The 16709-nt window shown below is 47.7% G+C and overlaps 1 protein-coding gene across 1 annotated transcript in view; it reads right to left on the reverse strand.

Moving 5' to 3' along the window:
• ACSBG2 (acyl-CoA synthetase bubblegum family member 2) overlaps positions 1 to 16709 on the reverse strand; it is a 74464-nt gene that overhangs the window by 10471 nt on the left and 47284 nt on the right. The window contains exons 5-8 of the mRNA XM_007109355.4: positions 16483 to 16603; positions 14113 to 14199; positions 7567 to 7716; positions 2884 to 3060 (exon numbers count right to left, since the gene is read on the reverse strand). Of these exons, the coding sequence (XP_007109417.3) occupies positions 2884 to 3060; positions 7567 to 7716; positions 14113 to 14199; positions 16483 to 16603 (535 nt within the window). The remainder of the gene's footprint in view (positions 1 to 2883; positions 3061 to 7566; positions 7717 to 14112; positions 14200 to 16482; positions 16604 to 16709) is intronic.

The following is a 16709-nucleotide window of genomic DNA, read 5'->3' on the forward strand; positions in this document are numbered from 1 at the left end:
CGCTCCGCGGCATGTGGGATCCTCCCAGACCGGGGCGCGAACCCGGTTCCCCTGCATCGGCAGGCGGACGCGCAACCACTGCGCCATCAGGGAAGCCCCAACCAGATTTTTAAATGGTTAAAAATTTGATCAGACATTTTTCCAAAGAAGATATACAAACGGCCAATAAGCACAGGAAAAGTTGCTCACCACCATTAATCATTCGAGAAATGCAGATTAATATGGGAGATACCACTTTGCATCTACTAGGATGGCAATAATAATAAGAAAAAAAACAAGTGTTGGTGAGGCTGTGGAGAAATTGGACATCTCGTACACTTCTGGTTGGGAATGTAAAATGACACAGCCACTTTGAAAACAGTCTGGCAGTTGCTTATGATGTTAAGCTAGGGTCCAGTGGTTAAGACTCTGTGCTTCCAGTGCAGGGGGCATGTGTTCGATCCCTGGTGGGGGAACTAAGATCCCACGTGCTGCGCGGTGCAGCCAAAAAAAAAATTTTTTAAATGTTAAGACAGCTTTATTACCTGGTTGACAATTTAAAAATTTTTCACAGTATTAGGGGTTGATAAGGATATTGGAGACGGGGAACTTCTCAGGCCCTGTAGGCAAGTGTGTATACATTATGTTTTCAGCCGGAAAATAAAGTATTCACTTACTGAGTGTCTAATGTGTCTCAGACACTGAGCATGGGGGATGTGAGACTGATGGAAAGGGGTCAAGGAGATATTTAAGCAGGGAACTAAATGACATGAAGGAGCCAGCCATGTGAAGAACAGGAGAATGAGCCCTCTGGAAGGAATTACAAAGGCCCGAAGACTTAGCTTAGGGGAGATTATCCTGGATTATCCAGGTGGGTCCAGTGTCATCACAGGGGTCCTTATAAGAGGGAGGCAGGAGGATCAGAGAGGTGTGCCAGAGGGAGCAGAGGTAGGGGTGTGTGTGTGAGTAAGAGAGAGAGAGGGAGATCTGAAGATGCTTTGTGCTCCTGGCTTTGAAAATGGAGGAAGAGGCCACAAGCCAAGGAACATAGGCAGCCTCTAGAAGCTAAAAAAGGCAAGGAAACCAGTTCTCCCCAAGAGCTTCCAGAAAGAACACAGTCCTGCTCATGTCTTGGTTTTATCCCATTGAGACCCATTTTAGACTTCTGACCTCCAGAACTGTGGGATAATAAATTTATGTTGTTTTAAGCCACTAAGTTTTGTGGTCATTTGTTCCAGCAATCAGGAAGCAAATACAGAGAATGTAGCTGAGGAAAGTGCAGAGTTCTTTTCTGGCTCTGTTAAGTCTACAAGGTCAGGACATACAAGAATTCTTTCACTTACTTAACATGAAAAACCTACCAAAGATGAACTCCAGCTAAATGAAGAGGTAACCCCCCAAAAAGAACACAAGGACCTTAGAAAACAGAGGATTCAGCACAGGAGTGGGAGGAAGGGATATCCCTGCATGACAGCTTGTAGAAGCTACTGTTGATGTCCTCTTCAGACCTCTAATGGTCCACAGCTTCCCGCTTCTTCAGAGAACTGCCCTTATTCAGAAATGCCTGGGAAGTTATGCACCCACATGAGTGCATAAGCCTATAGCCAATGACTCTGGGAGATGCGGGTACAAAAGCCCAGACCCCTTACCTCAAAGCAGTACAACTGTGGTGCCATTCATCCTTCAGAGATTCCCATGGGATTGGTTTGCGTAAGGGCAATTCCACTTACATGCCAGCTGAACTTACATCCTCTCTTCTCCCCTTGCCATATCTTGCTCCCCTCACTCCCTTACAGTTTTCACCTGAGAGATCCTACTCAATTAATTACAAAAATCTCCATCCCATCTCAGGTTCTGCTTCTAGGGGGCCCAATCTAGGACAACTTAAAACAACAACCAGTCCTACTCAGGGCTGAAGGATGGAGGAGAAAATAATGCAGTAGGTATTAGAACATTTGGAAAATCCTGATAAGCATGTGACAGTTGAGATGGAGCAACTGGACAGGTATACAGAAAACTTCCACCAAATTGGAAAAGAAAGGCAGCTATTAACTCTGGGGAAAACAAAAGGTTGTACCAGACAGGAAATGTAATCATGTAGTAAACTACATGGCTCCGTTAACTAAGAAATCTTTTCATTGAGAGGATGGGAAAAGGGGAAGCAAGTGAAGATGGGTGTGTAAGAGGATTAAATCCTTGCCTACTGCAATAGGAAAGTAATAGATAATATTTAAAAGTGCATGAATCAAGAAAATTGTTACATATTTTTTAAAAACTGGAGGTAAATGCCAGAAGAAATCTCTTGAAGTTTCTGGAGAGTTTGCCTCTGGAGGGTGGTTAGGACACTGCTGTTTTTCCAAAGAGGTCCAGAATCCCTTATCTCAAACCCTTGGGGCCAGATGTGTGCTGGAATTTAGAATTCTCTGGCCTTCAGAAAGGTAATATGGTGCTTATTTCATTTGTTATATGAATCCCACGGTGATGTCTTGGCAAGCCAGCTGAAATCCTTCACGTTAATATTTCTGCAGATACACGTATTCCCAATAAGTGGGATAAAAATGAAGACTCCAAATAGCTTCACATCAGTTCAGGTCAGATCTTACTGCCAAAAACGTTTGGTTTGGGGAGCATTTTGGAGTTGGGAATACCGACTCAAAAAAAAACTACACACATACACGCACGTTCTGCTTTCAATACCATTCACATCTTAGTCTTAGGTTGTTCAGTATACAGTCTGCACAACCATGGATACCATGACTTGGATAAAGATAAAAACTAAAAGCAAGTGGCTGACTGTTTCAAATGCTGCTAACTGGGAGCATTAGAGGAGGATGGAGAAGGAACCCCCAGATCTGGGACTTGAAGGAACCATCCACTCCTCTGGGCTGCCCTTAGCCTTAATACCTTGAGTGCATCTGGTTGAGCAAAGTAGATGGAAGCCCCAACCTTCATGGGTGTCCAGATGTCCATCATCTGAGCTGCGATGTGGCTGAGAGGAAGGTAGCTGACCGCCACCTCCTGCTTCTCAGGAGCATAAGCCAGATTGAAGTCCCTCGCCACCGACCCCGCCGTCCACGTGATCTAGAACACAAGTCGAGCTTACAATCCAGTACGATTCAGCGTGCCTCATCCTTGCCCGAGGGCCATTTAAATACAATTATTTAACAAACACAGAGCACCTGCTTAGGCACCGCTCTTGTACTTTACAAACATTGAGTCACTTAGTCCTCATCTTACCACACTGGGGTTGATAACTGCGATTGTCCCATCTTACAGATGGGGAACCAGAACACAGGTTCACTGACTTGCCTGAGGATGGAAGGAGCAGTAAAATTCGATGGGAAGCTTTGGGGGATTACCAGACGCCCTAGGATCCAGCAACAGACCCTAGAGTTAGAATGTCTACCGGGGATAGTCAGAAATCTGAAGGATTCAGTAAGTGTCCCAGAATCAAATCCTGACTACACCATTTACTAGCTGTGTGACCCTGGGCTATTTGCTTAAAAATCCTTTGCAACCTGTATTTGCTCATCTGTAAAAGGGGCACAGAGGTTCCTCATGCCCAACATAAAACTATAAAACCAACACTGTCCAACCAACGAAAAGGCCACCCATAATCCCGTGGCATTAATACCCCAACAATTGATATGTTAATGTTTTTCTTTCTCCGGTGCATACCTTGATGGGAAGTTTTAGCATACCTATGATTTTGTAATCTGTATTTTTTACTGGTGTCGTAAGTCTCTGGCAAACAGTCGTCTCGTTAATGCAGCCGCACGGGCCTCTGCACTGTTCCTCCAACACATCAGGCAAGGTCCCACCTCAGGGCCTTTGCACGGGCTGTTCCCGCTGCCTGGGATGGGCATCCTCTAGCTGTCTCCACATCTGACTCCTCAAGATGTTATTATATTCTGGTTAAATGTCACTTCCTTACGGAAGCAGTCTCACATCCCCCGAACTGAAGTTTCCAGCATCTTTCTAATCTGCTACGTACTACTTGCCACAATCTGAGTGGTTTTATTTGTTCATTGCCTGGCTGTCTTCCCGAGGGCCACCATTGGGTCTGTTTTGCTGAAAGCCGTTTTCCCGGCACATAGTAGGTGCCCAGTAAATTTGTGTTGAATGAATGAATGAATGAGGAAAGAGAAGTTACATTTAAGTGTAATGAAATATGCAAAGCACTTGCCCTGTAGTAAGCCCTCAAGATTTGTCCCTCTTCTTTCTCTGGGCCTCAGGATGGAGGGATTTTCCGTCTGTACCCATAAGCACTGTCACCCACAGTGACCCAAGGAACCCAGTGCCCATTTGTTGAGAAAAGGGGCTAGGTGTGTGTAGACCGTGATTTACAGTGGTTTAGACACTCCTGGGTTCAGATCCTGGCTCAGACCTTTCTGTGCTCTCTGACCTTATGCAAGTCATTTCCCCTCTCAGAGCCTCAGTTTCCCAATCTCTGAAAGGGGTTAATGACACATCTTACCTTGTGGGGTTTCTGTTAGGGGTTAGTGTGTTTATCTCAGCATGGCATAGTACCCTATAAACGGGAGAAACTTTGAGCTGTTGACGTATGTTGAGAACATGGGACTAGCTTTAACTTCCTGCTCTAAGGATGATTATGATTTAAAAAATAATAGCCGACGGGGATTATTTTTAATCCCAATGTGCCAGGCTTTGCTCTGAGCATTTTATGTCTGTGTGGTAGGTTAAAGACCACTGCAAATTCTCTGCCACCCCTTCCATTCAGAGCTGGAGTCTGTTTTCCTTTCCCTTCACAGGGCTGGTCTAGTGACTGGTTTTGACCCACACAGTGGAGCACCGTGTAAACTTCTGACATTGAGTCCTAATAGACTGCAGCTTCTGCCTTTGTATCAAGGCATGCTTGCCCTCGGGGGAGCCAGCGCCACGTTGAGAAGTTCGACAGCCTCGATGCCTCCATGCTGTGAGGAAACCCAAGCCCCATGGAACATGTGAGTGAAGCCCTGCTTGGACCTGCCAGCCCAGCCTGGGCACCAGCTGAATACAGCTGAGTGACCCCAGCTGACACTCTGTAGGGCAGAAAAGACACTTTGCCAAGCCCTTCCCAAATTCCAGACCCAGAAATAACACACTCTTGGTGTTTTAAGTTGCTAAGTTCTAGAACGGTTTGTTACACGGCAATAGCTAACTGACACAGTATAGGAAATAATTTAACCTTCATAGCAACTCTGAGAGGTGGCAACCATTCTTGTCTCCATTTTACAGATGGGCAAACCGAAGCCTAGAGAAGTTAAGGAAATCTTCTCAGGTCACATAGTTAGCAAGTGGGGGAGCCAGGATGCAGATCCAGGCAGACTTGCTCCAGGGGCTCAACTTTTGTCTGCCCTCTGCGAGGACATGATCTCACTAGACATGAAGCCACTGGGAGTGTGGACGCTGGCCAGGGTTGGGTGGGGGCCTCATCAGACTCCATTCATTCAGTCCACAAAATGGATGGATCCTCCTGTACACCAAGCACTGGAGACACAGCAGTGAACCAGACAGATAGCCCCTGCCCTCAAGGAGCTGTTGTTCACGATAAACACGTGACTGTATAATATGGCAGTGTAAGAAAAAACAGTAGCCAAATGGGGCTTGGGGGCTAATGGGATGGTTTATTTTTCTTTGCTATTTTACACGTGGAAATCAGGGAGGGCTTCACAGAGGCGGTAACATTTGAGCAGGGACCCGGAGGAGGTGAAGGAGCAAGTCCTGTGGGTCTCTGGGAAATAATATTCCATGTAGAGGGAACAGCCAGTACAAAGGCCAGTGTGTGCTGCCAGCTATTAAGCTGGGCTGGTGGGGAAAGCCCTTATAAGGTAGAAATGCTTCATTTTAAAACTAGCAGTCTTTCTGACTCACAGAGTGGAGCGTGTCATGTGGATGTCCTGCCAGACACTTTCCTGCTTTTAAAACTTACACACGTGTACATCACTCACTGCCGTTTTTCAGTTTTTAACAAAATCGCGTTGTGCTCTCTGTACTGTTCTTCACCCAGCTTTAACATATTTGTAACGATCGCATCTTTGGACGTTTTTACACCTTAGCCCCGTAGACCTACAGCGTAGTTGAAAATGTGGATTGTGGCGCCTGCCTGCCTGGGTCTCAGCTCCTGGCCCTGCCATGCTGCTTGCTGTGTGACCTGGGTCCAGCAGCTTAATCTCTTTGGGCTTCAGTTTTCTCATCTGTGGAAACAGCGTCCACCTGATAGAACGGATAGAATCATAGAATCGCTGTGAGGATTTACAAAGTGTAAAACTCTCGGGACGGCCCCTGGCCCCATAGTAAGTGTGCAACAGAAATGAACCGTCACTGTCTTTCTTGTTCTTTAAAAAAACACCGGGGCTTCCCTGGTGGCATGGTGGTTAAGAATCCGCCTGCCAATGCAGGGGACACGGGTTCAAGCCCTGGTCCGGGAAGATCCCACATGCCACGGAGCAACTAAGCCCGTGCGCCACAACTACTGAGCCTGCACTCTAGAGCCCGAGAGCCACAGCTCCTGAGCCCGTGTGCTACAACTACTGAAGCCCATGTGCCTAGAGCCCTTGCTATGCAACAAGAGAAGCCACCACAGTGAGAAGCCCATGCACCACAATGAAGAGTAGCCCCTGCTCGATGCAGCTAAAGAAAGCCTGCGTGCAGCAACAAAGACCCAACACAGTCAAAAATAAATAAATAAATTTATGAAACAACAACAACAACAACAACAACTTTATCGAGGTGTAATTGACATACAGGGAACCGCATTTGAAGTGTACAACTTGGCACATACGGACTATGTCTGCACCCGTGAAGCCAGCCGTCACCACCGTCGAGATGGTGGACATTTCCATCGCCTTTGTAATGCCTCCCTCTTGCCCTTCCCAGGCAGCCACTGATCTGCTTTTGGTCCCTGTAGGTAACTTTGTGTTTTCTAGGGCTTGCACCACACGGCTTGCAGGATATTAGTTCTCCGACCAGGGATTGAACCCAGGCCCTCAGCAGTGGAAGCACGGAGTCCTAACCACTGGCCTGCCAGGGATGTCCCCCATAAGCAGGATCTTTTAGCATGTATTCTCCTTATTCTTTCCCAGTAGTGACCTGAATAACCATCAGATTTGGACTCCACCCAGACATGCCTAAGTTTTCCCGAAGCACACGGCCGTCCTCAAGTAGCTAAAACAGCTTCTGCTTTACCCCTGAAGCACAGTGTGTATACTGCCCTTTCATGTATTTATTTTATCAAACAAGGTTCTGAGTTCAAACAACCCATGAGGCAGGGACTGTTACATTGCACCCGTTTTACAGATGAGGAAACTGAGGCTTGGAGATGTCAGATGCCCTGCCCAAGATCACAGAGCCAGGTCTGCTCCAGAGTCCCTGATCTCAACCCCTGCACTAAGCTGCCCCCAACCTTGGAAGCATTTGCATAACTCTCTATGACCCACAGATCAAGGATCCCCCCATGTGCTGGGCCCCTAAACGCCACTGTGCCCCTGTGGGTCAAGAACAAAACTAGCCTGACGGCCACAGCCCCGGAGTGACGGGACCCTGGATGCTGCAGATTTCGTCCCTGTTAGCAGAGACAGCACTTACGTTGTCATGGCTGAGCATCACCCCCTTGGGATAGCCTATGGTCCCAGAAGTGTAGATGATCACAGCACACTGATTGGCCTTCTGGCTCTTTATGATCTGGTCCAGCTGGGACTCGGGGATGCTATTGCCAAGCTCCATGAAATCATCCCACTGCGGAAAGGAAAGACAAGCGAAGACCTAAATAGACATTTCTCCAGAGAAGACACAAAAGATGGCCAAGAGGCACCTGAGAAGATGCTCAGCATCACTAATTATTGGAGAAATGCAAATCAAAACTACAGTGAGGGATCACCTCACACCGGTCAGAATGGCCATCATCAAAAACTCTACAAGCAATAAATGCTGGAGAGGGTGTGGAGAAAAGGGAACCCTCTTGCACTGCTGGTGGGAATGTAAATTGATACAGCCACTATGCAGAATAGTATGGAGATTCTTTAAAAAACTAAAAATAGAACTATCATATGACCCAGCAATCCCAATACTAGGCATATACCCTGAGAAAACCATAATTGAAAAAGACACACACCAGTGTTCATTGCAGCACTATTTACAAAAGCCAGGACATGGAAGCAACCTAAATGTCCACCAACAGAGGAATGGATAAAGAAGATGTGGTACATATATACAATGGAATATTACTCAGCCATAAAAAGGAACGAAATTGGGTCATTTGTAGAGTTGTGGATGGCCCTAGAGACTGTCATACAGAGTGAAGTAAGTCAGAAAGAGAAAAACAAATATCATATATTAACGCATATATGTGAAATCTTGAAAAATGGTGCAGATGAACCTATTTGCAAAGCCAAAATAGAGACAGTGTAGAGAACAAACGTATGGACACCAAGGGGGAAAATGGGAGGGTGGGATGAACTTGGAGATTGGGATTGACATATATACACTACTAGGTATAAGATAGATAACTAATGAGAACCTACTGTGTAGCACAGGGAACTCTACTCAGTGCTCTGTGGTGACCTGAATGGGAAGGAAATCCAGGGAAGAGGGGATATATGTATACGTATAGCTGATACACTTCACTGTACAGCAGAAACTAACACAACATTGTAAAGCAACTATACTCCAATAAACAAACAAACAAAAGAAGTGGAGGGTAGGGACTCAGGGTGTGTGAGTGGGGTCCTCAGCACCTAGGAGTTCCCTTCCCCAGTCGGATCTTGCCCCACCAGCTTCTCCCAAAGCATGATTCCCAGCAGGAGGAAAGGCACCTCTTACAAAAGCCCTAAGATGTTTGCTTCTTCTCCTGCACTTCCCAGGCAGGCTACTCAAGCGCCGGTGCCTCGGTTTCCTCAGAGGTAAAATGGGAATGACATCAAGACCCAACTCCTTGGGTTGTTTTAAGCAGTAAATGGGTTAATATATGTAAAATGCTCAGAAAAGCAGAGTTCAATATTATTTGTGCTCTGCCTTCCCAGATGCCACTCAGTACCTCAAACTTATTAGTTACCAGCTTGATGTGGCTGAGGGCCACTGTGATTGGTTTAAGCTAGAAGGTCCCATCTGCCTGGGCCACAGTGGTTAGACTGGGTCTGGGCATGTGACCTCAGGTGGTCCAATCACAGTGAAGGTCAGGGCTTTTGCTGGAAGTGCTGGGATATGAATGAGTCATCTGAACGTGAGTAAGATGTAGCCATAGGAGCCGCTGGACCATCTCAGGACTAGGGGAAATCAAGGCTGGCATGGAGCCAAGATATGAAGAGAGCAAAATGGAGTCTCGGTCACGTTATTTGAGCCCCTGGTTCCAGCCATGCCTGAAATCCACACCCTAGGTTGTGGATATGAGCCAATAAATGGTCTTCTAAGCTTAAGCCATTTGGTGTTAGGCTTTTGTCACTTGCAACCAAAGACATCCTTACTGATAAGAGACACATCATCTCCCTGTGGCAGATGAAGGAGCTGAGGCTCAGAGGTGGTAAGTTACCTGCCCAGGGTCACACAGCAGGTGGACAGAGGAACTATCATTCTAACCCAAGACTGTCTGACTCCAGAGCCTGTGCTCTTAATTAGCTTAGAATTTGGTGCCTCAGAAGGAACTGTTGGGCTGTGTGAACCAAATTTCACCTGGGACCTGCAAAAATTCTACCTCTGAGCCCCTCGTGAGGCTCTGGATGAGGGTAATGTCCTGTCTGCAAGACAGAGGGCACTCCAGGTCCTCCAGAAATGGCCAGTATTGCCTGTAGCCTGCCAGGGCAATGCCCCATCTGAAAGGGAAGAACCTGTACCCAGACCATCTCGAACAGGGTAGGGTGATGGTGAGAGGAGCAGCACACAGAAGCCTTTTGCAGGACGCTGTCCTTTCTCTGAGAGATGCCTCAAGCCCTCCCCCACAAAGGATGCTCCCCTAATCGCTGGCGAAGACCTCACTCTCCCATGGCCGCAAGTGATTGGATTAGGTGGACACCAGACCCAGTCCTGTCCAGTCCAGTCCTCTCTCTTGGCAATCTGGAATTGGTCCTGAGTCCACTCCCAGGCACCGTAACCTACCCAGTCAATTGTCTGACTCTGCCATCCCCCTGCCTCCGAATTTCACCTTTTAATTTCCCAGGCGCTTTCTTTTTCTCTCAGTTCTAATGAATGTATTCCTAAACTGAATCTAAAAACGGTGGGTTCTACTCACTCTTGCAGAGAAGTAGATACTAATCTGTGTCACACAACTCTTCCCTATAAATCATGGTCCTCAGCCAGGGGTGATTTTGCCCCCTAGGGGACTTAGGCAGTGTCTGAGGATGTTTTTGATCGTTTCAAGTGGGAGGGTGCTATTGGCATCTAGTAGGTGGAGGCCAGGGATATTGCTCAGCATCTTACAATGCACAGGACGGCCCCCACGATGAAGAAGTATCCACCCCAAATGTCCAACAAGGCTGAGAAACGCTGCTGTGAATGCTATTTCTAACAAATGAGTTTATTTAACTTATCCAGGCTTAAGATACTGTTTCTGTGTTGGTCATTTTTAACCTCTGCAAGGTCTGTAATTCCGATCGGCTGTCTTACTTAATTAGTCATTGTCCTGGTCTTAATATTTAAATGTTTTCTGAAAGGTGCACGAGCTGGTGAGTGTTTTGGCCAGAAAGGATCATTGGCATCTTTCCTCCCGCTTGCATGGAGGGCAAACCAAATAAACTCCATGACATTTTAGGACTTCTGCTTTGGGTCATGGGTTTGATGGCCTTATCTCAGGGAACTTAACAGCAGCTCATCCTGGTCCCTCACAGCCCTCCTGCCCTGACTTCTGTGAGTTAACTCATTGTATTCTTAAAAACAAAAGCCGTGGGCTTCCCTGGTGGCGCAGCGGTTGAGAGTCCGCCTGCCGATGCAGGGGACGCGGGTTCGTGCCCCGGTCCGGGGGGATCCCACATGCCGCGGAGCGGCTGGGCCCCTGAGCCATGGCCGCTGAGCCTGCACGTCCGGAGCCTGTGCTCTGCAACGGGAGAGGCCTCAACAGTGAGAGGCCCGCGTACCACAAAAAAAAACCCAAAACAAAAAACCCAAACCCCCTCCTTTGGCTTAAGTGGGTTTCTGTTGCTTGCACCCAAGCATTTTCTGACTCTAGAAGACTCTGAGGCAGAGTGAATTTGCAAAAAAATAACTGCGACAACATTTACAGTGTCACCCACTCTTCAGGGGCCCCACCCCTCCCTCAGTAAGAGCTGAAGTCTGGGCCCTCATGCAGCTTGGCCTTGCTGGGCAGTGTGTTACTTCCAAGAATAGGTCGTTAAAGGCAGGACAGTTTCCACCTGGATATTTCTCTCCCTCAAAACATTCTCCCTGGAGATCTGAGCCACCAGTAAGTCCAGAGGTCCTGAAGTCATCATGCTGGAGACAGCACATGCAGACACCACAGAGAGACAGGGAAATGTGCTGGAGGAGCCCCAGCTACAGGGTTGGGACCAGAGTGAGGACCAGGGGCTTCTCCTTGAGTGCAAAATTATAGGGGATGCCAGAAAAAACAAAAAAAAGCTTGTAATCAAGATAAGTAGTACTTTATTGCAATAATTTAAAAGTCACTATCAAAGCAGAGCAAATTCATGATGAATGAAACATCAAAATTTAAAAAAAGTCTCCAGCAGGGCTGTTGGTCCGAGCCATTGCAGAAATGTGCACCCCTATATTCCTATTTGTACATATGAAAACTGGCTAATGGTTTTAATAAAAGTATTGATGACTTTGCATCTATGAAAACCAGGAAAGTAAATTTATAATAAGTTCTGGTTTGAATACAAATGAAATATTTAAACTTAACTTTGTGAGTTCCAACACATCTAATTTTCAATGATGCAGTATTTTTTCAGTTACCCTAATGGTCTGAAAAGAAACTAATAATAAAATGATTGGTGTTGTCTTATGCCACCAATTTTTGGGGTGATTTGTTACACAGCAATAAATAACCAGAACAGATACCTTCTGGTAAATCAGAACCTTCATGCCAGAAAAAAATTCTCTCAAAAGCCTCACCCCCTTCCCTTGTGAGGCCCCTTCCTCTCCCTGCTCACCACCCACTTCCTTTGAGAGTTCCCGCCTACTTCCCTGGTTTGGCCCCGCCCTCTCCTTTCCTCACCACCCACTTCCTTTGTGAGCCCCTGCCCACTTCCCTGGTTTGGCCTCACCCTCTCCCTTGCTCACCACCCACTTCCTTTGGGAGTGCCCTCCTTCCCTTTCAAGGCTGTGCCCTCCCCTTTGCTCAGTGCCCCCTCTCACACTTACAGAGTACAGGTGGTTACATTTGTTCTCCTTCACTGGCAGCCTGTACTGAACGATTGCTTTTAGGGTCTCCATCTTGGTCTTTGGAATCTGAAAAAAAGTTGTGTATGGACCTCATGGTAACGGGGCCCTGGAAGAGCACATCCTAAGCTCTCTCCCTCAGGGACCTCAGCCTCTTTCCCTCCCCCTGCCCACGCAGTAAAACTTTTGCTCTTCGTCTTGACTGACAGGTCGGTATCAGTAGACTGCAACCATCACCGAGGGTTGAGGGCAACAGCCTTCTGAATTCTGCTGTACAGAGCTGTGGCTTTGGTTGGTGAGTCGAAGGAGGCCCTCCCGGGCTCTTCGTCTCCTGGCACCTTATGCTTCACAGCCAAGATCCAGCTAACCTTCTGGTTGGAGTAGGGCTACAGAATTCCTCCATGAAGGTGGCTGGAACTGGGTGGGTTCAGAACTCTCTACCTAAACGTAGACCTGTAAGGTTCAGGTAACCAGGCCTGTGGGATTCTTGCCCCCCTGTTCGTGCAAAGGAAGGAGTGTGCCTGTATGACATTTCTAGCCAATCCAGTGAAGAAGTCACTTCCAGCATCCAGTACGCTACTTATAATTATAACCAAGTCTCTGGCATGACCTGGAGAGAAAAGATGACAGAAGTGCTTGTAACGGCTGGACAAGAGTTTTCCAGAGACAGAAGGAACAGACGTCCAAAAAGCCTGAAGCGGGCAGTAGCTGGGATGTTTGAGGGATATAAAAAGTCCAGGCTGGCTGGAATGGAGATGGAAGGGAGAAGGCCAGGGGAGGGTGCAGGAAGGGATGGAAGGGCCAGGTAGGCCATGCCTTGGAGGTGACAGCGAGAAGTTTGCAGTTTATTCTAAAGGAAGAAGGGAAGCACTGGAGGGTTATGAGCCGTGACCATCACCCAGAATCAAAGATTTCCAGGTGGAGCTGAACGTCCGGTTTGGGGGGAGAGTATCAGGAGCCTGGCTTTGAATCTTGCATGCAGAGCAACCAGAACAAGAAACCTCCCAGCAACTGCATCTTTGATGAAACTAAGAGATGGAAATAATTTATGCATGTGAGGTTGAATATACCAAAACAAGGATAGGAAGCCATAGCAATGAGGTGGCTGCAGGGGAAAGGATGGGACACGTGACATCTTCTAACGGTGGAAAAACCCAAATCGGAAGCCAGTATTCACGGCAAGAAGGAGAAGGGCCCCACCCATCACTCATCACCTGTCACCCACCCCGCAGTGTGTCCTGCTATGAACAGGACAGACAGGGCATGACATGAGCACCAGGGACCAAAGAAGCATGCCTTCAGAAAGCAATTTCAGAAAGTAGACGTCTGTCCTCACTGAACCAGCTCAGGAATTAGGCGTCAAAGGAGGCCTGGTGGCACAAAATGTCCTGTTTCACTGAGTCTGGCTGGATTCCATGGAGGCTGGCAAATCTACCCTAATTTCAGAGAAGTTAAAATGTGGGGAAACACATGGCCCACGGCGTTCAGAGGATGCCATCCATGGCGAGACATCTCAACTCGAGAAATATTAACAAGTAACTCAGAAAAGATGAAATATGGTATTCAAGAAACAGTCATAGGAATTCCTTGGTGGTCCAGTGGTTAGGACTCTGCGCTTTCACTGCTGGGGTCCCGGGTTCGATCCCTGGTCGGGGAACTAAGATCCCACAAGCTACGCAGTGCAGTGGCTCTTGGGGTGAGCCATGAATCTGGCCATCGAGGCTCACCCCTCCCAAGGACTCCCCTCCCCTCAGGATCCTTCTGCCGGCTGTGCCCTCCCCTTTGCTCAGTGCCCCCTCTCACACTTACAGAGTACAGGTGGTTACATTTGTTCTCCTTCACTGGCAGCCTGTACTGAACGATTGCTTTTAGGGTCTCCATCTTGGTCTTTGGAATCTGAAAAAAAGTTGTGTATGGACCTCATGGTAACGGGGCCCTGGAAGAGCACATCCTAAGCTCTCTCCCTCAGGGACCTCAGCCTCTTTCCCTCCCCCTGCCCACGCAGTAAAACTTTTGCTCTTCGTCTTGACTGACAGGTCGGTATCAGTAGACTGCAACCATCACCGAGGGTTGAGGGCAACAGCCTTCTGAATTCTGCTGTACAGAGCTGTGGCTTTGGTTGGTGAGTCGAAGGAGGCCCTCCCGGGCTCTTCGTCTCCTGGCACCTTATGCTTCACAGCCAAGATCCAGCTAACCTTCTGGTTGGAGTAGGGCTACAGAATTCCTCCATGAAGGTGGCTGGAACTGGGTGGGTTCAGAACTCTCTACCTAAACGTAGACCTGTAAGGTTCAGGTAACCAGGCCTGTGGGATTCTTGCCCCCCTGTTCGTGCAAAGGAAGGAGTGTGCCTGTATGACATTTCTAGCCAATCCAGTGAAGAAGTCACTTCCAGCATCCAGTACGCTACTTATAATTATAACCAAGTCTCTGGCATGACCTGGAGAGAAAAGATGACAGAAGTGCTTGTAACGGCTGGACAAGAGTTTTCCAGAGACAGAAGGAACAGACATCCAAAAAGCCTGAAGCGGGCAGTAGCTGGGATGTTTGAGGGATATAAAAAGTCCAGGCTGGCTGGAATGGAGATGGAAGGGAGAAGGCCAGGGGAGGGTGCAGGAAGGGATGGAAGGGCCAGGTAGGCCATGCCTTGGAGGTGACAGCGAGAAGTTTGCAGTTTATTCTAAAGGAAGAAGGGAAGCACTGGAGGGTTATGAGCCGTGACCATCACCCAGAATCAAAGATTTCCAGGTGGAGCTGAACGTCCGGTTTGGGGGGAGAGTATCAGGAGCCTGGCTTTGAATCTTGCATGCAGAGCAACCAGAACAAGAAACCTCCCAGCAACTGCATCTTTGATGAAACTAAGAGATGGAAATAATTTATGCATGTGAGGTTGAATATACCAAAACAAGGATAGGAAGCCATAGCAATGAGGTGGCTGCAGGGGAAAGGATGGGACACGTGACATCTTCTAACGGTGGAAAAACCCAAATCGGAAGCCAGTATTCACGGCAAGAAGGAGAAGGGCCCCACCCATCACTCATCACCTGTCACCCACCCCGCAGTGTGTCCTGCTATGAACAGGACAGACAGGGCATGACATGAGCACCAGGGACCAAAGAAGCATGCCTTCAGAAAGCAATTTCAGAAAGTAGACGTCTGTCCTCACTGAACCAGCTCAGGAATTAGGCGTCAAAGGAGGCCTGGTGGCACAAAATGTCCTGTTTCACTGAGTCTGGCTGGATTCCATGGAGGCTGGCAAATCTACCCTAATTTCAGAGAAGTTAAAATGTGGGGAAACACATGGCCCACGGCGTTCAGAGGATGCCATCCATGGCGAGACATCTCAACTCGAGAAATATTAACAAGTAACTCAGAAAAGATGAAATATGGTATTCAAGAAACAGTCATAGGAATTCCTTGGTGGTCCAGTGGTTAGGACTCTGCGCTTTCACTGCTGGGGTCCCGGGTTCGATCCCTGGTCGGGGAACTAAGATCCCACAAGCTACGCAGTGCAGTGGCTCTTGGGGTGAGCCATGAATCTGGCCATCGAGGCTCACCCCTCCCAAGGACTCCCCTCCCCTCAGGATCCTTCTGCCAAAAGCTGGTGCAGGCAACTGCCGCTCATTCAAACACAAGTCATCGGAAATGTTTCTTGCAACATTACAAAGATAACACAAGGGGAAAAAAAAAAAGGAATGAGAGGGTCAGATTTCACCGTGCACAAAAAGTCACTGCAAAGCAAAGGAAAATTGCCCCCTAACCTTCCAACGTAAAACCTGTGACGTAATGGGGTAAACGCAGCTGGGAAGGAAGAACACAAAGCAAACATACAAGCCCTGAGGGGAGAGCCAGACATCAGAAAGTAGTGAAACAGGAAGTGGTCGGACTTACGAAAGAAACAGAAAAGAAAGACAAAAGCATTTCAGAAAGGAGGACAATTATAAGAGGTGAACATAGCAAGGATGACAAGGTTCAAAATAAATGTTTCTAAAAGAAAACTGATAAACAGTGAACTGTATATAAAATAGCACACAAACACATTTTTAAAAACAGAGGCTGAGTAGGAAATGAATATGCATAGGAAATTAAACTCCTCCACTCCACACACATCCACTCCACACACACACACCCCCTCCTTCCCCCAGTGACTGGCAGGCAGCAATGGGGGGCGGAGGGGTTTACCGAAAGGATTTTCTGCAGCTGTAGGTCATTTTCCACCAGCAGGATGTTCACTTTGGCATGAGCAATGACATATTGACAGGCTTCCGCAGAGTTGGTGGCATAAATGCCAACACAGAAGCCCCTGGGAAAAGAAAACACATGCACGAGTGTGCCCCACACCCCTTAAGTCGAGAACGAACGTCCTGGAAGGTGGGGGGAGGGGAAGCGTCTGCGGGGGAGGGGAAGGG

This window comes from Physeter macrocephalus, chromosome 2 (assembly GCF_002837175.3).
Source record: "Physeter macrocephalus isolate SW-GA chromosome 2, ASM283717v5, whole genome shotgun sequence".
NCBI lineage: Eukaryota > Metazoa > Chordata > Mammalia > Artiodactyla > Physeteridae > Physeter > Physeter macrocephalus.